At 39.5% G+C, this 25,463-nt stretch overlaps 1 protein-coding gene across 1 annotated transcript in view; it reads right to left on the reverse strand.

Annotated features, from left to right (window-relative positions):
- LOC127577969 (intraflagellar transport-associated protein-like) overlaps positions 1 to 25,463 on the reverse strand; it is a 41,117-nt gene that overhangs the window by 4,684 nt on the left and 10,970 nt on the right. Inside the window, exons 2-5 of the mRNA XM_052029677.1 lie at positions 18,469 to 18,613; positions 16,284 to 16,420; positions 6,795 to 6,861; positions 814 to 947 (exon numbers count right to left, since the gene is read on the reverse strand). Coding sequence (XP_051885637.1) covers positions 814 to 947; positions 6,795 to 6,861; positions 16,284 to 16,420; positions 18,469 to 18,613 — 483 coding nt within the window. The remainder of the gene's footprint in view (positions 1 to 813; positions 948 to 6,794; positions 6,862 to 16,283; positions 16,421 to 18,468; positions 18,614 to 25,463) is intronic.

The raw sequence follows: 25,463 nt of genomic DNA on the forward strand, positions 1-25,463 counted from the left end.
TTCACTGTACCTCATGTGATAATAATAAACCAATTTACCTGCCACAGGATTTTATACTATGTGGCAAAGTGGAAAATATGGATGCATGAATATCTGCTACGCTCTGAATCTATGTAAAACAATGCTCAGTACTTACAGTAAAGAAAAGATACATTTATGAAATTACAACCTGCTCAAAAGTCCTCTTTGTTTTTAAATTGATGACTGAAACTTTCTAGGAATCACATTAATGTCTATATATTTTTGCCAACTACAACACTCATATAGAAATAGATAAAGAACGTAGAACAGTACAGCACAGAACAGGCCCGTCGGCACACAATGTTGTGCTGACATAGCTAATCCCTCCTACCTACAGAATGCCCATATCCCTCCATTTTCCTCTCATTCATGTGCCCATCCAAGCCCCTCTTAAAAGCCCCCAATGAATTTGCCTCCACCACCCTATCAGGCAACATGTAAGACTGCAAACAGAAACACAAAGACTGCTTTTTCCTCTTATTTTTCTCTTACATTACAAATTAGCAGAAACTATCTTATTTGAAAACTAAAGTGTCAACGAGCCGGCAAGAAATAAAATCCTTGAAAGGTCTTGGGAATATAGGACAATTATCTACAAAGTATTTTGGATTTGACGTGTTCAAGTAAACAAAAGTAAATGCATTTTGGATTTGAACAATGTCCAAATTGAGCATCGAGACAGTAATCAGCAGATCACAGAAAATATAATCGATGGGCATCAGCAATGTAGCTACTTTGCAGTGGCATAAAGCCTCCAAAATATTTTTCAAATGTCTTAAATAATCAGCATACCTGGTCATGTGCTTTGTTATTAAATTCTTCAACACATGGATACACTTTGAAGTCAAGGGTCGTGTATTTATATTCACAATGAGAATAATTTGCAGGAATCTCCTCTTCTATTTTACCTGGGAGTACTTCTCCTCCTAGATTCAATGGACAGTGGCAGTTAATAATATGCTAATAATATTTATAAATATTTGAGCAGCCAAAATGTGGCTATACTGAGATGGAAGTGAAAATGTCTAAGCAAACTTAGTTAAATGTCTGTGCATTACTGGAATATTTTGAAGACTATTTCCTAATAAATCTTTTATTAAAGCCTATGAACTCACAACTATCCCTGCATTGTGAGCATCACTGACATGTCATAAAAAATGCCCATCATCAACTTCCTTGCACAACATATGTGGAATTACTAGCAATACCCCTGCACAGATTATTTTTACACTTTGAATTCACCAAATACAGTGCCTTCAAATTATGAAAGTAACCAGCATCTCAGTTTTAAGTTTGGTTTTGAACTACCTGATATTCCTTCAATACCACATTATAATATTTAGTAACAGAATTTTGTTGAATGAGTTTTACTGTGTCATGGTGTGCAAGTCACACAATAATGCCAATATCAATCACATTTGTTCTCTAAAGTAGTAGGACTCTACTCACCGTTGCAGTCCCCCACAACATTAGTCTCAATTATTGGCCATTTATTAGTCTTACTAATCAGCAAATGTGCAGCATCTTCCCATACAGATTGAGGAAAAAATTATAGGCTCATTATGTGAAGAGATATTCACAGTTAACTACAAAATAATATTTGTAAAGAATGAACATGCATCCTTACAAGCCCACCTCCATCACATCCCAAAGTTCTTCACAGCTAAAAAAATTAAAGTATATGTATGAAAACATGGAAACCACTCTGCATAAGCCCCATAAATAGCAATGGGGGAAAGATTAGTTTAAGCGGTGTGTCTCAACAGATACCAGGGAAATACCCTGCTCTTCCTCAAACAATAGAAAGATATCTTTACATCTATGACCCAGTGCAAGGTGAATACAAAATCTCTGCTCCCACCATTTCATCAAGATTTCAACTATAAAACTGTTTAAACATGCTGTAATAGCTTTGTGTACAGCCACCATGTGAAACTTAATGAGTGGCTGGCACCAATTTGAAGAAAGCTACTTTAAGTGAAGTGATGTCTGCAACAGCTGGTGAGAGTCAATTCAAAGATTGGGCAAGATGAGAGCACATCAAAGAGAGTGAAGACACTGAAGACTCTGAACACCCTTATTCACAAGAGAAAGAGAAAAGTACTTGAATCATAGGTTACCAGGACACCCCACAGGTCCAAATCCAAATAAAAATAGTGAAGCTACAGAAGTCTGCACTTGAGATCAATGCCAGGAGAGGGGTCCAAAGGACATGGACATAGTGCACAATGTTTAATGATCTCATGGATGCTGTCAAGGTCAGTGATCAAATCCCAATTCTCAACAATTCTCCCTAATTCATTCCTCCAATGTATACACCCTCTTCACTCACCTAACAATGTGCATCAGTCACAACTTTAAAATTTATATACACCTGCATTTTACAGCTTGTACACATCTCTCTCTTTGCCCCTCTCAGCCTCTCCCTCTAGTGAAGCAGCTACCAGCAAGTGAAGAGGTCAAACTAGCTTGGAGGAGATACTGCTAGAATTATTGGTGCAACTGCCATTGAGCATGCCCAGCAATGGTGCAGAGGTCATTGAAGATAACAGTACATACAGACCCAATATTTCTTCTCGGATCTTATTTGCCCTTTTTATCAGATTTAGAAACTGCTGACAATGCACACACATATCTCTTGCTTGCTGCTTACTCTCTTTATGATCTTATCTTTGTGTTTTTCTTCTTTCTGATAGCCAAGAATATCTACTCAGCCAGGCAACAGTGGCTAAGAAGGAAAACGACACTTCCTTACATGACACCTTCAGCCACCAACTGAGAAATTGACACTTTGCAGATATAAAGGGTTTCTTCAAGGTGGCCTCTACACACAGCAAGTCACCAGGCAGAAAGCAAACACACTCAAAGCACCAAGTACCCAACTGTGTGAGATTGCACGTTCTAAACGAGGGCAGCGTTCAAGGCATTCCTTCCACTATTAGGTCAGAGTGAAGTTGTAGTGCGTAGTGTTTGGGGGTAAATGGTCCTTGAGCATATAGACCAGGACCTGAAGAACATCAGGCTGATAAGTGCCAAGTAATATTCATGCTACACAAGTACTACACAATGACCAACTCCAACTCATTACTTCCCCTTAAAAAACAATTGCAAAAAACACCCAATGTACCCAACACCCAGTACTACACAACGACCAACTCCAACTCATTACTTCCCCTTAAAAAACAATTGCAAAAAACACCCAACCTTCTAGACATCAGCACTGAACAGAAATTGAACAGATCAGCCACAAAAATGCTCTGGCTACGAGATCAGGTGATATACTACCACAACTGGTTCAACTTCTGACTTCATTATGTACAAGGCAGATGTCTGGAATTTAATGGAATAGTCTTCACTTGCCTGAATGTGTACAGATGCAGCACCATTCAAGAAGCTCATTTTCATCCAGCACAAGGCAGATTTCTTGACCAGGATTATAGCAATCCAAAAACCCACCCTTTCTATTATGGCCGAAATGGGTATCATCTACTATGTGCTCTGCTGGCGACTCACCAAGGAGTTTCTTTGACAGCTCTTCCTATACTTCAACTAGAAGTTCAAGGACAGCAGACACGAGGGTATCATTTTTATTGCCCATTCCTAACTGCCCACATAAAGATGGGGGTGAGCTGCCTTCTTAAACTGATGTAGTACTTACGAAGAGGGTACTCAGGCAGTGCTGTTGGACAGGATTTAAACCCAGCTATGATGAAAGACTAGCAATATATTTACAAGTCAGGATGGTGAGCAACTAGGAGAGAAATCTGCAGGTGACTGATTTCTCATGCACCCACTGCCCTTGTCCTTCTTGGTGGTAGCGGTTGTGGGTTTGGAAGGTGCTGTCAATGTAGTTTGGGTGAGTAACAGTTGTTTTGAAGCCCAGTGCTGCTACTTTGTCCTAGATGGAGTAAAGCTTCTTGAGAGTTGTTGGCAGTGCACTCATCCAGGCAACTTAGAGAATTCCATCATGTTTCTGACTTATCCCTTATGGGTGGTGGAAAGACCTTCAAGTCACCTTCCAAATTGCTCAACACCCTGCCTTGGGAATATATCATTCCTTCAATATCACTAGACCAAAGTCATGGAACTATCTACTTAGCACTGTTGTCTACCACCATGACATATTTACCACCATGACATAATAGACAACAATAGTTCAAGAAAAAAAGGCCACAATTAGACAATGACAATAAATTTCAGCTATGACACGACTGCCCATTTTCTAGAAATTCTTTTAATTCGTTCATTCAATAAATTACTCTTGTACTAATTGGAAAAGGCTGCAGTTATTCAAGGTCTAACCAGCAAAAGTTCTCAACAAAGGAAATATTACATAAATCCAATGCAGTATTGATATTTATTTTGTTTCCAGCTTTTATTTGGAACAATGCTTTTGTCATAATGCCCCAACTAAAGTATTGCCTCAATTCCTCAGCCATTAAGTGTATTCATTATTGGTGTCTGCTGTTTTGCTACTTATCTGCCCAGCTGCAGTTTAATGAGCTGCACTGATGCAGAACAGCCCGTCTGAGGCAACTGTGGCACAGCAGGGACTGTCCCTGGGTAGCAGTTGCTAGAATCATCATTAATCTTATCATGAATAACTTGCATTCAAATACAAAGGTCAATAAGATACTTTCTGCAGTTGAAAAATAAAGACATAACCATACTTAGCTCAGTAAATAAAAGAAGTCCATATTGTTTTAAAATATTTGAACTAAGTCCCTGAATATTCATAATTGCAAATGGAAGGCCTCAAATGCACACAATTTAAAGAGAAGAATTTGCAAGCAAATATGTGAAAATGGTTAGTGATCAATGACAGTATTTTGCACTGGTACCAGATTGAATTAGGTCTAATATAATTATTAAGAACAACGTTATACCAAATTCATTTCATACTGTAGAGCTGATCTGGTCATGATAAAGAAATAAGAGTTTTGTATTTAGTTCTTGTGAATCAAAAGAAACTGAGACCAGAAACAAAGGTCAATACAGAAAATTACATCACAAGTATCATAATGCGGCAGAAAAGGCAATAGGGGCTAAATGCCCTGTTCCTACTCTTATGTTTCCTCTTAGTATTACAGCCCTGTTTAAAAACAGAAAAGAATGAACCATGTGTCAACGGTGGGAATGCATTTTGAGACAATGGTTCAAGAAAAAATTATTTAATATTTTATAAATTGTTTGTTTGTGTGCCATTCTGTCAGATCATGCCATATATAAATATATTGAGGTAGTAAAAAGGAAAACAGAATGCAGAATATAGTGTTGTAGCCACCCCACCCACCCGGGACATTCTCTCTTCTTCCATCGGGTAGAAGATACAGGAGCCTGAGGGCACATACCACCAGACCTAAGGACAGCTTCTACCCCACTGTGATAAGACTATTGAATGGTTCCCTTATACAATGAAATGGACTATGACCTCACGATCTACCTTGATGTGACCTTGCACCTTATTGCACTGCACTTTCTCTGTAGCTGTGACACTTTACTCTGTACTGTTATTGTTTTTACCTGTACTACATCAATGCACTCTGTACTAACTCAATGTAATTGCACTGTGTAATCAATTGACCTGTACCATCTGTTTGACAAGCTTTTCACAGTACCTCGGTACAAGTGACAATAATAAACCAATACCAATGAAGTATGGACTACGAAATGAAAGTCAATTTTTGCATGCAAAATAGCCCAAATGGCCTCCTTCAAAGCAATATGATTCTAACTGGTTAAGGGTGTTTATATTAGTTGAGTGGACACAGTGGAGAACACTCCCCAGTCTGTATCAATGGTGCTGAGGTGGAGATGGTTGAGAGTTTCAAGTTCCTAGGTGTAAATATCACCAACAATTTGTCCTGGTCCAGCCATGTGGACACCACAGCTAAGAAAGCACACCAATGCCTCTACTTGCTCAGAAGGCTAAGGAAATTCAGCGTGACACTTACCTCAATGACACTTACCAAATTTTACAGATGCACCACAGAAAGCACCCTATCCTAATGCATCACAACTTGGTATGGTAACTGCTCTGCTCAAGACTGCAAGAAGTTGCAGAGAGTTGTGAACTCAGCCCAGTGCATCAAACAGACCAGCCTCCCCTCCATCGATTCAGTCTACACTTCTCGGTGCCTTGTGAAAATGGGCAATATAATCAAGGACCCCTCCCACCTCAGTCATTCTCCCTTCTCCCATCAGGCAGAAGATACAAAAGCTTGAAAACATGTACCACCAGACTCTACGACAGCTTCTATCCAGCTATTATCAGACCCTTGAATGGACCTCTCATATGGTCAAGATGAACTCTTGCTCTCCCAGTCTACCTCATTATGGCCTTTGCATTTTATTTGTTTACCTGCACTGCACTTTCTCTGTAGCTACAACACTGTATCCTGCATTGTTTTTCTTTTTACTACCTCAATATATTTATATATGGCATGATCTGACAGAATGGCACACAAACAAAAAATTTTCACTGCATCTCAGTACATGTGACAATAATAAACCAATAACAATATTTAAATTCTCAATAATGAATGACAAATTACAATATTGCTAACTTGTAAAGTTGAACTGCCATATACTGGATTTGAAATTATTCTAGCGACTGAAAACTATTTCAGCAAGTATAAAATTGAGAAATGAACCTGAAAATGTATGCTAAAAAATAGCAAGAATTGAATAGATTATAGCACCAGAAAATAGTCTTCATTCTGCTAAGTTCATTTATCCAGTTTAAATTATTACAGCTTACACTAAGTACCTACCAGTGCCACTTTGCTGTTCACTTCCTTTGCCACTGTCTAAGTCTTCAATGTCAATATAATTCTCTACCTTAAATGAGTTAAAGATAAACAAAATGTTAATTAAAAAACTTTAGTGATGGACATCTTTAAAAGCAAACCATAAACTTGTTAAATTCATTTGGAATCAACTATTAAAATTTCTTCTCACTGTACAGTACCATAAATTAAGCATTTACAGCATGAAGTTTGCAAAACAGAGTAAACCTGATAAGAAAGCATTACTACATCATATTATGAAGTAGCCAGCATTTACTCTACAATGTTCCAAGAAAGATATATTCCCAGAAAGAATAGGAACAGAGTCTGAGAGGCAAGGGGTAAACAAATAAAACATTTCCCTTCTTCTACAAATACCAAAGGCTATTTAAACAATATTAAAAGAGCCATTTAAACAATGTTAAAAATATGATTATTTCCTGGAAGTTGAGTTCTTATATTTTACTGGGAGATGGAAGGAGTGACTGCGAAACTATGAAATGTTTGGAAGATGTTGAGATTCAGCCAGATTTAATAGCAGCACTTCACAAGAATATTTTTCATTCCTGGCAGCTGGATAGGTTGGCAAGGCGGCCAATAGCCTGACAGTAAAATACCTGTAAAAGGCCACAGCCAGCATTCATTGTAGATGATATCCAGCAACGGGTGTCGGGGGGGGGGGGGAGGAATTTGAAGCACAGATATGAGGAACAGAGGAGGCCATTGCAGAAGGCCAAGAAATTGCAGGGGAAAACTGGAAGATTGCAGAGAAGGAGAAATTATAATAGGTTTGCTTGAGGAGACAGGAAACAGCTCTACGCACGTCCTGGTCAATAAACAATATTAGAAAAACACTCAAACAGCTGGAGCTGGCAGCCACCATCTCACTTCAGTTGCTGACATTCCTAAGCCCTGGGCAATAAAGCTCACACCCATTAAGTTCAAATGGATCTCAAAATCCAAGCAAAAGAGCCTGATTTAAATATTATAACCTCTTATTCACATCTCTAGTGGGATCTTTTATGATTAAACTGGAAATAATACTAGCAGATTGGGTTTCACATTTTGTAACATCTGTTCATCTGCCATACGTGGGAGATAAAATGTAGGCATCACACTCCTGTATCTGTTAAACCCATTCACTTGGGCTTTTTAACAAAATGGAAATGAGGGAGTGAAACCTCCAAATTGACGAGAATCATCCGTAAAATTTAATTCATTCTGACGCACATAGCAATGCAGTAAAAAAAATGTTGATCTGGAATACAGCAGCATAGCACTGATTTTTTTCTGTAACTTAAAGGATGTCTATTAAACAGATCCCGTCCCAGCACAGGGAACCCAATACAGGTAGGTTACTTTTAATCTACCTTAAGCCCTACCTTCTCCCCTCAGACCTCAGATTCTTCAAACCCACCCACCACCACATGGCTTCCCATGCTTCCTTGTCAATCTTTCTCATGCTCCAAGGCTCCAATTGCCAACTTTCACCTCCATCAGGTTCAAATCTGCAGGCAACACTGCACAAGGCCCCTAAAAACTCCCAAAGAATCTCCTACTACCCTCTCTAATTTCCAGAGGCCACCACCTTCCGTCACTGCCACAAGCTCCGATCTCCAGCTACCGTTCCCACCCCCAGCTGATCAAGCCCTGACTTGATCAGGCCTGGAGACACAAGAGACTACAGATGCTGGAATCTGGAGTAACAACGTGCTGGAGGAACTCAGCGAGTCATGCAGCACCTGTGGGAGGAAAGAAATTGTCAACGTTTCGGGTCGAAATCCTGCATCAGGATCCTTCCCTTTCCCAACACCAGGACTAGAACTGGGTCCTGGGCTCACCCTATTTTTCTTTGTAAACTCCATAAGAAAAGTGTGCAACAGGCAACTAGTAGCACCTTATAGCATGATGGAAGAACTTTTAGGCCTTCTAGTTCATTTATCTGTTTTAGATTCAACCACAATTCTATAGGTTGTTGTCGATCATCATCTATTTTAATGATTTGGATGATAACGTGGTAAACTGGATCAGCAAATTTGCAGATGACACCAAGATTGGGGGGGCGTAGCGGACAGCGAGGAAGACTATCAAAGCTTGCAATATGATCTTGACTAGCTAGGTAAATGGGCTGAAAAATGGCAAATGGAATTTAATGCAGACAGGTGTGAGGTGTTGCACTTTGGGAAGACAAACCAGGGTAAGACTTACACAATGAATGGTAGGGCTCTGAGGCATGCAGTAGAACAAAGGGACCTGGAAATACCGATCCACAGTTCCTTGAAAGTGGCGTTACAGATAGATAGGGTCGTAAAGAGAGCTTCTGGCACTTTGGCCTTCATAAATCAGGGCACTGAGCACAGTAGTTGGGATGTTATGTTGAGGTTGTACCAGACATTGGTGAGGCCGAATTTAGAGTACTGTGTGCAGTTCTGGTCACCGACCTACAGGAAAGATAACAATCAATAAGCTTGAAAGGGTGCAGAGAAAATTTACAAGGATGTTGCTGGGAGTTGAGGACCTGAGTTATAGGGAAAGGTTGAATAGGTAAGAACTTTATTCCCTGGAGCACAGGAGAATGAGGGGGGATCTTATAGAGGTATACAACTTTATGAGGGGTTTAGGTAGGGTGAATGCATGCAGGCTTTTTCCCCTCAAGTTGGGTGAGACTAGAACTAGTGGACACTTAGAGTGAAAGGTGAAATATTTAAGGAGAATCTGAGGGGAAATTTCTTCACTCAGAGGGTGGTGTAAGTGTGCTGCCAGCAGAAGTGGTAGATGCGAGTTCAATTGTAACATTTAAGAGAAGTTTGGATAGGTACTTGGATGGGAGGGGTTTGGAGGGATATGGTCTGGGTGCAGTTATATGGGACTAGGCAGAAGATCAGGTGGCATGGACTAGATGGGCCAAAGGGCCGGTTTCTGTGCTGTAGTGCCCTATGACACAAAGTGTTAGCACTATCAAAAATGGTAGAAACTGGAAAAAATTCTCACAGATAACCACAAAACCAATTTCTTTAGCTTCATCATTATTTTCAAACAAAAAAAATTGTAATATTTTGTGGATTGTGATAAATAATAGATATAAAACCATAATTTAGTAATCATTTTGCAATTGCTTTCATCAGCAAATTGTAACCTTTAAAAATCAAACTCATTACTGATAGACACTAATCTTATTGCCTGTAGGTTTAGTCAAACAAGGTCACAAATTGTTCAGAATGAATGCATCGCACTGTGCTGTTTAACTTACCAAAGCAGCCTACTTCGAGCCACACCCCGCTATGGATCTGACTGTAGGGGGCATGACTGTACTAGCAAAGCTGTAGGTGACTTTTCAACACTAACCCTGAACAAGCAGCCTAGGTGGCCAGTTTGTCCTGGGGTAATGAATGAGTAAAGTGAAAGATCAAAAAATACAAAGGGAACAGCTCATTTGGCAAGTAGGTTGACTTTGTCCTTTGCAATGCATTTGATTGTTTCTGGAATAAAACATTACTCACATTATGGGAAGAAGCAATCATATGGTGGGCAGAAAGCATTACTTCAAAATTCTCTCTCTTAATTTAAACATTATTTAACATTTCTAATAAGTTCTGCAAAATGCTAATAAAAAATACAATAAGGAATATATTTTGTTCCAAACACTATGAAATAAATGCATTCTGTTCACTCTACCATTAACAAAATAACAACTGTTCTATATGGTTAGCAAAAACAGGAAACATTTGTTACAAGTAACACAAGCTAGTATGTAGCATGTCACATGAGGAAAGCCTGAACAGTTACTTAGTTGGACTGTGATCATTAAAGTTCCATTAAAAAAGTGTTTTCTGTCATATGCAATGTTTCACTTTTTAAAAGAATCAACGTAATACCTTTAACAGCCAGGCTTTATTTCAAGGAAATCAATACTAAGAGCATATATTGCACAGAATCACAGTAAAACTATATTGAGAAAGGAGGCAACTCATTGCAGGTTACAGCTCTTCAAATACACATTCAAATACTTTTTAAGTGCCGTGAGGGCTTACACCTCTACCCCGTTTAAGGCCAACTAGTTCCAGACCTCACCACCATCTGGGTGAAAATTAATTTGATGGTTAAAGATAACATACTTTGATAATGCGTCAGTGTCTTTAGGTAATTACATGAATGTTTTGTCCTTCACATTGATGCCATATTACCAAACTAAATTTGAAAAATATTTAGATGAATGCTAAAATTGTTGGGAAAATATTGTCTTATTGCTGTCTTTTCTCAGGAGTGAAATTAAGAAAAATAAGAGCATATTTATTTTTATCCAGATCTAATGAATTGTTAGCAAAATTATTGATATGCATATGCTTGAAATGTGATATTTCAGACATTAAGGCACAGATGCATTTTCCAGTTAAAATTAGAATTTGATCCCATTGCAATTGGTCTGTTTAGCAGATACCATATGGACTGGAAAGACTGGGGCTGTTTTTATAAGATACCTTTATTAGTCACATGTACATAGAAACACAGTGAAATGCATCTTTTGTGTAGAGTGTTCTGGGGGCAGCATGCAAGTGTCGCCATGCTTCCAGTGCCAACATAGCATGCAGACAACTTCCTAACCTGCACATCTTTGGAATGTGGGGGGAAACCGGAACACCCAGAAGAAACCCATACAGACACGGGGAGAATGTACAAACTCCTTACAGACAGCAGCCGGAATTGAACCCAGGTCGCTGGCACTGTAATAGCGTTACGCTAACCCTTACACTACTGTGCCTAAAGGGGAGATTTAATTGAGGTGTGCAAAATCACACAAGTTTTAATAGGGTAAACAAAAAGGACCCATTTCCTTTAGCAGAGATGACAGTAACAACAGGATACAGATTTAAGTTAACTGGGAGAATTGATTGGAATTACCCAAAACAGCAGAAGAGGCAAAAGCCTCCATCACACCTCACAAAAACATATGCATACTTGAATCGCACATCACAAGGATCTACTAAGGCACATGCATTAGTAAATTCATGAACACCTTTCATAGCCCGGGAATCCACTAGCTCCAACCAGTTCCAAGCCTCCAGATCTTAAAGAGGAGCTCAGCATTGAATCAAACACTTCTGGAGGAACTCAGCAATCAGGCAGCATCTATGGAGGGAAATGGACAGTCAATGTTTCAGGTCAAGACCCTTCAGCTGGACTGCCAGATGAGTCCAGATGAAAGGTTTCGACCTGAAACATCGACTGCCCACTTCCCTCCCTAGATGCTGCCTAACCCAGTGATTTCCTCTGTGTATAGCTCCAGATTCCAGCATCTTCAGTCTCTTGTATCTCCACTTCTGGGCAACACTGCAGCACAATATCTCAAATGCAACATGCTAGCACATAGATGGGAATAGCCCCCAGATCCATAAATGCTGACCTTCAGGAATCTCAAGAGGACCCTGATCAAGCAGTGCTGGGATGTGCCATGAGTGATAAAAGCCAGAATTGAGGCAGAGCAGACCTGGTCCCATTGGTGAAAGAAGTTCTTTATCGCTCTAATCTAGTCAAGGTTACTGATGGCAGCCACAAACCCTAACTGATAACAAGGAAGATCGTAGTGATCCCCCTTTAGCAGGTGTTCAAGTACCCAGCTGACAGCTGACACTAACTTTAACATTGGAGCAGTTCAACATTTAAGATAGGTAATGAAATAGCAGGAGTAGGCCATTAGTAATACCATTCAATAAGACAGTGTCATTTTCATGTAATAATTCCATTTTCTGGATTCTCCTAACATTTAAAAATGTATCTTCTGTCTTGAACATAGTTGAGCTTCCACAATCCTCACTACCTTCTGTTGAAGAAATTACATCTCATCCATGTCCTGAATGGCCAACTTCTTTTTGTGAGATTCTAACTCCTAGTCCTAGACCCATCAGCCAGGCAAACATTAGTCCCACAATGACTCAGTTCAGAAAGTTGAACGTTTCAATGAGATCATCTCTCATTCTTCTAAATTCAAGGGAGTAGGCCCAGTCCGCTTAAACTCTCCTCATCCATTAAACCTGCCGGCCCAAGAATGAATCTGATGAAAATAAGCACTCCCTCGATCACAAGTAGATCCTTCGTAAGGAAGGAAGACCAAAGCTGTACACAATATGATACAGTCTCACCAGGTCCTTATATAAATGGAGAACAACATCTCTCGTATTCCAATCTTCCTGCAGTAAAGATTTATATAGCATTTGCCTTCCTAATTGCTTGCTATACTTCTATGTTAACTTTGTGTACAAGGTCACCCACATCCCTCTAAACATCTACACATTCCAATCTCTGACATTTACAAAATAGTCTATCTTTTTCTCTCAAAATTATGTTACATTTTCCACAATATATTCTAACATATCCTTGCCCATTCACATACCTGTCTTCATCCCTCAGAAGTCCTCTCTGCATTTTCCTCATGGCTCACACTGCCAACTGGCTTTGTATCACCAGCAAGGTTGGAAATATTACACTCTATCCCCTCATCCAAGTCAGTGACATAAAACGTAAATAGCTGGGATCGCAGCACTGAACCCTGTCACACCACACTGGTCACAACTTCCAACCTGTTCAGCCCTACTCTCTATGTTATGTCCTCAATATTACCCAAATACTGTGGACTCTCTTATGTGGCACTTTGTCAGAGACCTCTAAAAGTCCAAATACACATTAACTAGTTCACCCTTATTTAATCTGTTAGTTACAACCTCCAAAATTCCAACAGATTTATTAGGCGTGATCTACTATTAAGAAATGATGATGACTTAGCTCAATTCTATTACTGTTTTCTAAATGCCCTGTTACTACTTATTACTTTCAAAGTATCATTGTGATGGAAAGGAAACTTCAAGAGAGTCCTGTCATCTAGCTATGAACTAGAATTTAGTGCAGTCATTGAATCAAAAACAGACTGTGGTAAGTTAGGGTTGGGGAAATGTCAACTTGCTGAATAAGGTGGATCAATGGTTGGGAATAAATTCTTAAAAATAATTAGATAGCACAAGTCAAAAAGCAATATAGTACAAATGTTTGTAATCTGAAATAAATAACAGAAAATGCTGGAAATATCCAGCAAGTCAGCTAGCCTCTATGGAGAGAGAAACAAAGTTTAACATTTCAAGTCAATGACTTGATGAAAAGTCATTGATTTGTTGTACGGGGATATTTGGAGAAGAGTGACAATAACAATAAAGAATTTTATATTATGTTTGAAAATGATGTAGTTCACTCCAAGACTAGAGTTTTAAATCTTAGCAAAGGAAACTATGAAGGTATGAGGGGAGAGTTGACTATGGATAACTGGGAAAGTAAATTGAAAGGTTTGCCAGGCAATAACTGGCATTTAAGGAAATAATGCATAAACTAAAAAAAAATTCCTTTAAGACAGAAAAACCAAAAGGAAATGTGATTCATTCATGGCTAAGAGGAGAAGTTAAAGATGGCATTAAATCAAAGGAAGAGGTTGATAAAATTGCCAGAAATAGCAGTAGGCCTGAGAGTTGGGACCATTTTAGAACACAGTTTGGACCCAAGAAACTGATTAAAAGAAGATAAGATAAAATATATGAGCAGACTAGTAAGAAACAAAAACAGACTCTAAAATCTTCTATAAGTATGTAAAGGGAAAGGCCAATAAGGGCAAATGCGTGTCCATTAGAGAAGGGAGAACTTATAAGAGGGAATAAGGAAGTGCCAGAGAAGTCAAATAACTACTGTGTCTGTCTTCACAGGAGACACAAAACTCCTGCCAAAAATATTACAGAACCAAAAGTATAACAAGAATGAGGAATTGAAGGAAATAAGTATTAATCAAGAAATCCTACTAGAAAAATTGATGAGTTTAAAAGTCAATAAATCCCAAGGAATTGATAATGTACTTCCCAGAGCTTTGAAAGAGGTGGTTATAGAGAAGTTGATGCTCTGATTATCATTATCTAAAGTCCTACTGATTCTGGAATTGTTCCTGTAGACTAGAGAATGGCAAATGTGATCTTATGATTTTAAAAAGGAAGGGAAAGATAAAGCAGGGGCCCACCATTAGATCAATAATGTCACTAGTTATGAAAATGCTGCAATCTATAAGAGAAGGTCCATAACAGAACACCTCAGAAAGAATAAAAGGGTTGAGCAGAGTCAAGATGGACCAATGAAAGGAAAGTCAGATTTGGCTAATCTGCCGGAATTCTTTGAGAATGTGACTAGTAGAATAGTTAATGGGAAAATTACCTATTATTTGATATATTTGGATTTTCACAAGGCTTTTGATAAGGTCCCATACAGGGGCTGGTCAACAATGAGAACAGAAATGAGAATTGGCTATTATACAGAAAGCAAAGTGTGGCAATAAGCAGATCCTTTTCAGGTTGGCAAACTGTGACTAGTGGTGTGCTGCAAAGACTGGTGCTTGGGTCCCAGCTTTCACTATCTGTATCAATGATTTGGCTGGGGGAACTAAAAGCCATTTTTCCAAGGTTGTCAATGATAAACTAAGTGGGATTGTGAAGAGGATATAAAGAGGTTATAAGGGATAAAGATAATCTGAGTGACTGGGCAAGAACATGGCAAATGGAATATGGAAAAACATTACATCATCTGCTTAATGCACAAAACAGAAAAGCAACACAATTTTTACATGGTGAGAGACTGAGTAGCATTGATCTCCAAAGTGACTAAGGCATGCTTGAACGCAAGTCATTGAAAGCTAACATGCAGATATATACACAGTTGGGAAGACTAAGAAATGGTTCGAAGGCAGAAGTAAGGAAGTTTTACTGCAATTTTATAGGGCTTTGATGAGACTGAACCTGGAGTTTTGGGTTCCTTACATGTGAAACCGTGTGCTTGCCATTGAGAGTGTGCAGCGTAGTTTCACTAGACTGCTTCCAGGGATGGCAAATTTGCCATGAGAAGAGAGACTGAATAGATTAGGCCTGTTTTCAAATTTATAAGAATGAGAGGAGTTCTCACTAAAACTTAGAAATTTCCTACAGAGCATGAGAGGCTAGATACAAGAAGGGTTGTTCCCTGACCAAGGAGTCTAGAACCAGGGATCACGTTCTCAGCATAAGGAGGGTTATTTAGAACTGAGATGAAGCAAAGTTTCTTCACAGAGTGGTGAATCTTTGGAATTCTTTACCCCAAGAAGCTGTGGAAGCTCAGTCTTTGAGATCATTCAGAACTGAGACTAATAGATATCTGAATAGTAAGGCAATCAAGGAGTATGGGAATAGTGCAAGAAATGGCACTGAGGCAGAAGATCAGCCATGATCTCGATGAATGGTGGAGCAGCCTCAAAGGGCCAAATGGCCTACTCGTCCTATTGCCCATGTTCTTATGTTCTCCTATATGCCAAAGAACTCTGCATATGTGCCTATATGCCTCTGCATAAAATATTTGATAGAAATCAATAGAGATGTAACATAATAAGTTTAGATAACTCCTATGTATCTCTGGCTCAAAACTTGCCTCTTTATCATCCTTAAGTGATTGTCCTCCCTTCTCAAGAGAGTGTGTCAGTACATCCTTCATATCTAGGTATTTTCCAGCATCTTCTGATATCTCCGCAATGTCAGGAGGTGCTGCATTTTGTTTCTTCATGTCCTCTGGAAATAAAAAGTCCATTACACTTACAGAGAAACTTAAAAACTACTTTTGTTCATAAGTCATAAAGCTTGGCATTATGTTGTATCTAGAAGCAATAACGTATCTTTCACTGAATAATCTATGTGAAGAAAAAGCAGGCAGGTCTCTTAATCCACACTCTAAATCATGTGAAGTTCTATATGTGTCAGGATTTTAGTGTGAATTGCTCAATGCAATATTGGTGTAGTCAGTGTTTTGTTGCACCATTGACCTAGAAAATCTCCATACTCAGTTTGCCTTCTGCCACTTATGAAAGAGGAAACCAAATTCAGTTTTCCTTGGGACGAGTCCCTCATAACCTCCAGTATGCTGCAAGTTGTAAAATATTTATATTTTCTCCAATAGCAGCCTGGAAAGTGCAGTACGATTAGAAATTCAGTGCGGACGAAGAGAGGTATTTAGATGCCCATTTTTGAAGACCAATAAATCTCAAGCACAGCTCCAAAAAAATGAAGCAAAATAAAAGCTAATGGACTGTTAATGCAAGCTAATGCTCCCTTAAGAGGACTGATGTACAGAGAGGTTTTGGAGTCCAAGTCAATAGCTCCCTGAAAGTGGCAACACAAGTAAATAGGGTGGGAAAGGCATCACAGGACCTGCTTGCCTTCATTGGTCGGGGCATTGAGTATAAGAGTCATGAAAGTCACATTGCAGCTGTACAAAATTTTGGTTAGGAGTATTGTGTATAGTTCTGGTCACCCCATTACATTTGGCGATAAAGAGTTTCTGACAGGAATTCACAATCTCATTCTCATCTGGAAAGAGCAGGATAGACCAGGGGAGCTAAAAGATGCCAGATTCATAACCATCTTCAAGAAAGAAGACAAGTCTGGATGTGGATAACCACAGAGAAGTCTCCCTCCAATGAAAGACATTGTCAGGGTCATTTTGAACTGTCTCCTCCCAGTGGCTGAAGAGCTGCTCCTGAATTACAGTATGGATTCCATCCATCTGTAGGCATGATCTTCATGCATAACTCTAGAAAAATGCAGGGAGCAGCAGCAACCTCTATATGTGGCTCTTTCTGACCTTACCAAAGCCTTTGAATTTTTCCACCAGGAGGGACTGTGGAACACACTCCTCACATCTAGCTACCCACAGAAATTCAACTCCATCTTACTTTGGGTTCATGACAGCATGAAAGCCAGGGTCCCAATCAATTAGTCTACAACAGAGCCAATCTCAGGCTGGGCCACAGCGTCGTGCCAAAACTTTTCTCTCTCTTTCCCACGACAATGTTGCACCTCACTTCCAACAAACTTCCTACAGGAGTGAAGGTAATCTTTGGAACTAACGGGAGATTGTCCACAGCTCACTCCGGAACCTAAACCTCAGTAGTAAAGATACAATGTGCAGATAATGTGTGTATTTGTGCATGCTGGTAGACCAAGTTCCAAGCCGTCATCGACTCATTAACAGCGTATGAGAGGATGAGCTCTACCCTCAACAGGACCTCTACCAACCTGTCTCTGCTGTCTCCACTAGCCTCAGACAATAAAAACTCATCATAAGACCCTGGAAAACATGGACTGCTTCCCATATCTCAGAAGCTTCTCTCTCTCTGTGATGAAATTCACCAATGCCTTTGGTCAAATGAGGAAAAACTCATGTCTACCAGAGAACAGTGATCCCTGCACTCCTGGATGGTCAACAGTTGGCGCCTCAATGTACTGGATAAAATATCACAAGCACTGCCTCTGCAAAATCCCCCAAATTCATTGGCAGGATAAGCAACCCAACATCGCTGTCCTCTCCCATGCTAACATCCCCAGCAACAAAGCTCTGATAAACTTAGACCAATACATTGGGCAAACCATGACATTTACAGGCCCAATACAAGTCCCATTATCTGGCCTATTTGAGATTCCAGTACACAGTCTTCATTAGCCACTCTGTTCAGAAGAAGTTAAGGATAGACAATAAATGTTGGCATAGACAGTGATGCCCACATCCTGTAAATGAATAAAAGAAATTCTGGTTTTTATCCAATATTGACAGAGCTGCTTACCTCTTCTAAGGTGTATAAATGATTCCAGAAATTCCTCATATGTTTGTTCATGGCTCCTGCAAAACTTTTCCAAAGCATCACAGGTTATTCCTTCCTTCTCCATTGCTGTCAGGATCATAAACAACAGTACATCTTGTGCATTATTCTGGAATAAAAAGGAAGTGTAGTACAAGATATAACACACAATAATTTCATATCAAATATAAACAAAAAACAGATATTTTAAGTAAACCTAAGGCAAGGCAAGAACAAATACATTACGACTACATTGCAGGCATTTTTATTGAGCAAATGTAGAGTCAATTTGGATACAATAAGGTCTCACAAACTGCAACTTCGATGAATGATTAGTTGGTCCCTTTTTGATGCCATTCTTGCAGAAGAACACACTGCTCCTCCAAATTTTACATCCAACTGGATATGTGGGCAATCCATTCGGGACTTATTATTTTCTAAATGGTGGGAATTCAGGAATTATGGGAAAATATATTTATGTTGATGTACACAACTGAATGAAAACTACTGAATAAATACAAAAAAGTCTGATCCATTGAGAGCCTTTATCTTCAGAATCTCCAGAGAGCTGGAAGGTAAAGGAAAGGGATTATATGTGACAGTTATATGAAAGTACAGATAATATCAGATTCTGAGTATCAAGTTAAGTTCTGGGCACTGTATCTCAGGAAGGATATATTAAGCAATGTTGGACTTGGGAGAGTTGAGAGGGAGAGAGGACACAATGGTAGTACATACAGATTTACCAGAAAGATATAGATGGATTGCACAGCTCAAGCTCACCTTCCTTGAGTAAAGATTGGGAGGGTGATCTGCTTGATGTGTCTGAGATATTTAAAGGTGTAGATACTGTGCTTCCTCCAATGGGAAACTCCAGAGGGTATAACTTTAAAATTAGAGCTGTGCCAATCAAAGGTGATGTCAGGAAAGGAAGTCAAAGAAGTAATAGGCCATACAATTCAAAGAGCCTGCTTCTTCATTTGATAAATCATGGTTGAACTTTTACATCAATTTCACTTTCCAACCTCAGATATTGGACACCTTGGCATCAAAACACTACTGAGACTAGCTTAATAGAAAATTTCAAAACTGAGATAATTAAATTTTTGTTAAGTAAGGTATTATAAGTAATAATAGATCAATGGCACTGGACTAAAGATATGGTTCAGCTATGATTAAACTGAATAGAGCAACAAGCTCCAGGGTTTCTAAGAAATAATACTTCCAACACTACAGCACTTTTTAAATGGACAGTGCCAAGCTTATGTCACCTTAAACCAGAGCTTTAAAGACTCAAAGGTGCCACCGACTAAACAAGGCTGACATTTGCACAGATTATGAGTAATTCATTTATTAACAATTCAATCTATTGACTTGATATTCTTTCAATTCATAATCACTGAGTGGGAACTACTCCAAACATAACTGAAATTTAAATACCAGAATACGTTGTAGTACACAAGAGGGATAACAAAGGAGTAAACAAATGTTATTAATTTGAATAATTTGTACATTAGATACACAAGCTAATGATAATTTTTGAGAAGTAAGAAGGTCTAATTTATAAACATTGCTACAGACAGAAAATAAGAACACAAGAAGCAAAAGCAGGACTAAGCCAATTGGTTCCTCAAGCCTTCACCTTCAATGAGATCACAGTTGATCCAATCTTGGCCCCAACACCATTTTCCTACTCTCTCCACAAACCCCTTGGCATCCTTAAAGTTCAAGTGTTTGTCAGATTTCAACTTGACTCTGTCTTTACAGCTCTCTGTGGTACAGGATTCCAAAGATTCACAACACTTTAAGAAGAAATTCCTCTTGATCTTAAATGGGTGATGCCTTATCTGAAACTGTGCCCCCAGTTCTTGATATCTGTGCTAAAAGGAACAACCTCTCAGAATCTACCCTGTTAATCCCCCTTAAAAATTTGATATATTTCAACAGCTTTCCACTCATTCTCCAAATTCCAATGAGCATAGGCCCAACCTGCTTAACCTCTTTTCATACACCAACCCCACATTTCCAGGAATCAACCTAGTGAACATTCTCTTTACTGTCTCTAATGCATGTATGTCTTTCCTTAAATAAGGATACCAAATATATATGCAGTGCTCCGAGTGCAGTGTGAAATAGCAGTGGGATCTTATAAGCTGGCATCAAAACTCCATTTTCCATTATTTCAATGACCCAACACACCATTAGCCTTCCTAACTACTTCCTGCACCTGTTTGCCTTTGTGTTACATGCATTAGGACCCCCAGATCCCTTAGTACCATGACATTTTGTAGTCTCAGTCCATTTAAGTAATTATTTGATTATTTTCATTCTTTCTTCCAAAGTGGATAACCTCACAATTCTCCACGTTATATTCCATCTGCTAACTTCTTGCCCACTCACTTAACCTATACTGTATATACACTATTTTGCAAGCTCTGGTGTGTCATCCTCACAATTTGCTAACTAACCTATCTTTGAATCATCAGCAAATTTGGCTACACTTGGTCCCTTCATCTAAATCATTAACATAGATTGTAAATAGTTGAGGTTTCACATCTGATCCCTGTGGCATCCAACTAGTTGCGGATTATCAACCCCAAAATGATCCACTTATCCCACTCTCTGTTTTCTGTTCATTGTTAATCCCTATCCAGGCCAATAATATTATCCTTAACCCTATGCACTCTTTATCTTGTTCTGTAACATCTTAAGTAGTACTTTATTGAATGCATTCTGAAAATATAAATATATCTTCTGATTCCCATTCATCCACTCTGCTTATTACAATTTCAAAGAAATCCAGCAAGTTTATCAAGCACAATTTCCCTTTCATAAAACCATAATAGCTGATTGATGGTCTTATGATTTTCTAAATGCCCTGCCGTTATCCTTGATAATGGATTCCAATATTTTCTCAAAGACAGATGTTAGTAAACTATAGGCTAACTGGCTTTCCTGCTTTCTGCCTCCCTCCTTTCTTGAAATAGTGGCATCAGATTTGCAGTTTTCTAATCCTCTTGGACCTGTCCAGAATCCAGGGTGTTTTGGTATATTACAACCAACACATCATATCTCTCTGCAACTACTTCCTTAAGGTCCCCAGGATACAAACCATCCAGTCCAGAGACTTGGTAACCTTTAGCCCCATTAGCCTGCCTAGTACTTTTCTCTCTAGTGACAAAGGTTGTTGAAGTTCCTCTGTCCCTAAAGCCCCCTGATTATCCATTGTTATTGGGATGATTTTATTGTTCTACCGTGAAGAGCGATCCAAAATAATTATTCAGAATCTCTGAAATGTCTCTATTTTCCATTATTAATTCCCCAGTCTCATCTATTAAGGAAGAACCGGGAGATCCACTCCCTACTGAAGACTAGGACTGTGGCATTCAAATCAGGTGACTCTGACCTTTACAAGAAATTGTGATATGACCTCCATAAAGCTATCAAATATGCCATTAGACAACACCAATCCAAAATAGAGTCCCAGACCAGCCGTCAGTCGTGGCAGAGCTTACATGCTATAACGGGCTACAAAACAAAGTCGGGCAGTATCGCCGACAACAGCACATTCCTTCCCAATGAGTTTAACACATTCTATCCCGTTTTGAACAGAAGGGGATTGGAATGTCACCACCTGCCCTGACAGCCTCCAATGCACCTAAACCCACGGTCACCGATGCAGATGCAAGTTCAGTCTTCCAGAGAGTGAACCTGTGGAAAGCATCTGGCCCAGATGGCGTTGCTAGTCATGTCCTTAGATCCCCGTGCAGATCAGCTGAGGGGGGTATTTGCAGACGTTTTTAACCTCTTCTTGCTTCAATCTGAAGTTCCCACCTACTTTAAGACCACCACTCTCCCAGTACCTAAGAAAAACAAGGTTACGTGCCTTAATGACTACTGCCCGGCGGCTCTGACATCCACCATCATGAAGTACTTCGAGAGGCTGGTCACGGCACACATTAACTCCAGCCTCCCAGACAACCTCGACCCACTGCAATTCACTTACCACTGAAACAGGTCTACGGCAGATGCCATCTCCCTGGCCCTACACCCAGCTCTGGAACATCTGAACAATGAAGACACCTACATTAGACTATTGTTTAATTGCAGCTCCGCCTTCAATACTGTAATTCCAAGCAAACTCATCTCCAAACTCCGAGACCTGGGACTCAACACCTCCCTTTGCAATTGGATCTTCGACTTGCTGACCAACAGACCACAATCAGTGAGGATAGGCAGCAACACCTCTACCACGATTATTCTCAACACTGGTGCCCCACAATGCTGGGTCCTCAGCCCCCTACTCTACTCCTTATACACTCACAACTGTGTGGCCAGATTCTGCTCTAACTCTACCTACAAGTTTGCAGATGATACCACTGTAGTAGGCAACATCTCAAATGATGAGTCAGAGTACAGGAAGGAGATAGAGAACTTACTGACATGCTGACATGACAACAACCTTGCCCTCAATGTCAGCAAAACAAAAGACTGGTCATTGACTTCATGGGGCAGTGCACATGCTCCCGTTAGTGAACACCACCAATAGCCTATCCTGGTCTAGCCACATAGATGTCACAGCCAAGAAAGCTCACTAGCATTTCTACTTCCTCGGGAGGCTAAAGAAATTTGGCATGTCCCCTTTGACCCTCATCAATTTTTATCAATGAACCATAGAAAGCATCCTATCTGGATGCATCACCGCTTGGTATGGTAACTGCTCTGCCCATTACCGCAAGAAATTGTAGAGAATTGTGGACACAGCTCAGCACATCACAGAAACTAGCCTCCCCTCCATGGACTCTGTCTTCACTTCTCACTGCCTCAGTAAAGCAGCCAGCATAATCAAAGACCTCACCCAACCCAGACATTCTCTCTTCTCCTCTCTCCCATCAGGCAGAAGATACAACAGCCTGAAATCATGTACCACCAGGCTCAAGGACAGCTTCTATCCTGCTGTTATTAGACTATTGAACAGTCCCCTAGTCCAATAAGATGAACTCTTGACCTCACAATCAACTTCACTATGACCTTGCACCTTATTGTCTATCTGTGCTGCACTTTCTCTGTACCTGTAACATTTTATTCTGTATTCTGTTATTGTTTAACCTTTTACTACTTCAATGCACTGTTGTAATGAATTGATCTGTATGAACAGTACGCAAGACCAGTTTTTCACTGTACCTCGGTACATGTGACAATAATAAACCAATTTATCATCTTGCTGAAAATCTTACAGAATTTTTATTGAAAATATTATTTGTTGTCCGGTTTTGTAATTATGATTTCCTAAAAGAGATAAAATCAAATAGTTAATAAAACAAATTTTCAGTGTTTTAATTGGAAAAAAACTCACAAAGAAAGTCATGAATTTGAATACAGCTGATGTTTTCAAAATTAATTGCTTTTTAACAATGAAACCAGGATGCTACATCACAAAGCATTTAAAAACAAAACAGTTAAAATCTGTAACAGTGCAGGTATCCAACTTCTGCAAATGTGTTCTCTGGGGGATCGTGAATGAACCAGTACAGAATGTTTACACAAGGCGATCTCAATGATTTATGCAAAACTTGGTGGTTTGGCAACAGGAAACATTCATATCTATTGTTCTGACTTCTACCATTGATAACTAAGTTGGGATACATACGAACTGCTGCAGTATTTTTAAAACTTGTCTGAAAAAGTTGTAGGTAATACCTTTTGATTAATTACACAATTTATTTGTTGATGTAGTAACTGACATCCAGAAGTGAAAATGATCCCCCGGAGAACACATATGTTATCAAGTAAGTGATCAAATTATTTTTTGCAGTGTGACTGTAATTGTGTGGGAATGCAAACTAAGCTAAATCAGCTTATTTGATGATGTTTTATTGTGCTATTTTTATACAAAAGCAATTTTCCTCTAAAGGAATGAAGAACTTGCAGTTATAATTGTGCTTTTCATCCTCTATGATATCCTAAAATGTGTCTCTACCAAGGAAGAGATGCCACAAACAGCAATTGAGGTGCAGTAACCTGCTTTAGTTCTACTCATTGAGGAGGAAAAATACTGGTCAGGAAACTGGGAGAACTCATTACTCCTCTTCAAAAAAGCACCATGGTAACTTTCAGGTGGCCCACTGAGTCCACATCAACCATCAAGTACCCATTGACACTAATCCTACTCAAACCCTGCTTTGATTTGCCCTCCCCGCCCCATCAACTCCCACCAGAATCTACCACTCACTATAAACTTGGGCCAATTAACCTACCAGCATGAGCATCTTTGGGATGTGGGAGGAAACTGGAGCACCTGGAGGAAACCCACACAGTCACATGGAAAACGTGCAAACTCCATACAGACAGCACTGGGAATCAGGATTGAACCTGGGTCGCTGAAACTGCAAGGCAGCAGCTCTACCAGCTGTGCCACCCACAAAGGTGGGATCTTATTGACCCACAATTCCTCTTAATTCCCAACATCAGCTAGAAGGACAAGGGCAGCAAAAGCATGGGAACCTGGAAGTTGCCCTCCAAGCCACACACCATCCTGACTTGGAAATATATCTCTGTTTCTTCATTATCACAGGGTCAAAATTCTGGAACTCTCTCCTTAACAGCATTGTGGGTATACCCACACCTCAAGGACTACAGCAGTTCAAGAAGGCAGCTCACCACCACTTTTTCAACAGCAACTAGGGATGGGCAATTAAATTCTGGCTGAGCCTGCAAAGCCCATATCCCTTGAATATAAAAGAACATATTATGATTTGGAAAATATGAATACATTTTTCCCTTCATCAAGTCCTCAGTCACCTTTACACCCACAATACTTTCCTGTCTGTTTGTGCCACTCCTACACACAGGATGAGGATCTCATATGCAACCAGATTCCATGAATAGCAACAGGTAAACAGTTTTAATGACAATGCACATATCAGCACAACTTTCTCCCCATCAAATAGTGGCATTGAATCTTGTGTCAACCTGAGAGG

Source organism: Pristis pectinata, chromosome 14 (assembly GCF_009764475.1).
Source record: "Pristis pectinata isolate sPriPec2 chromosome 14, sPriPec2.1.pri, whole genome shotgun sequence".
Lineage (NCBI taxonomy): Eukaryota > Metazoa > Chordata > Chondrichthyes > Rhinopristiformes > Pristidae > Pristis > Pristis pectinata.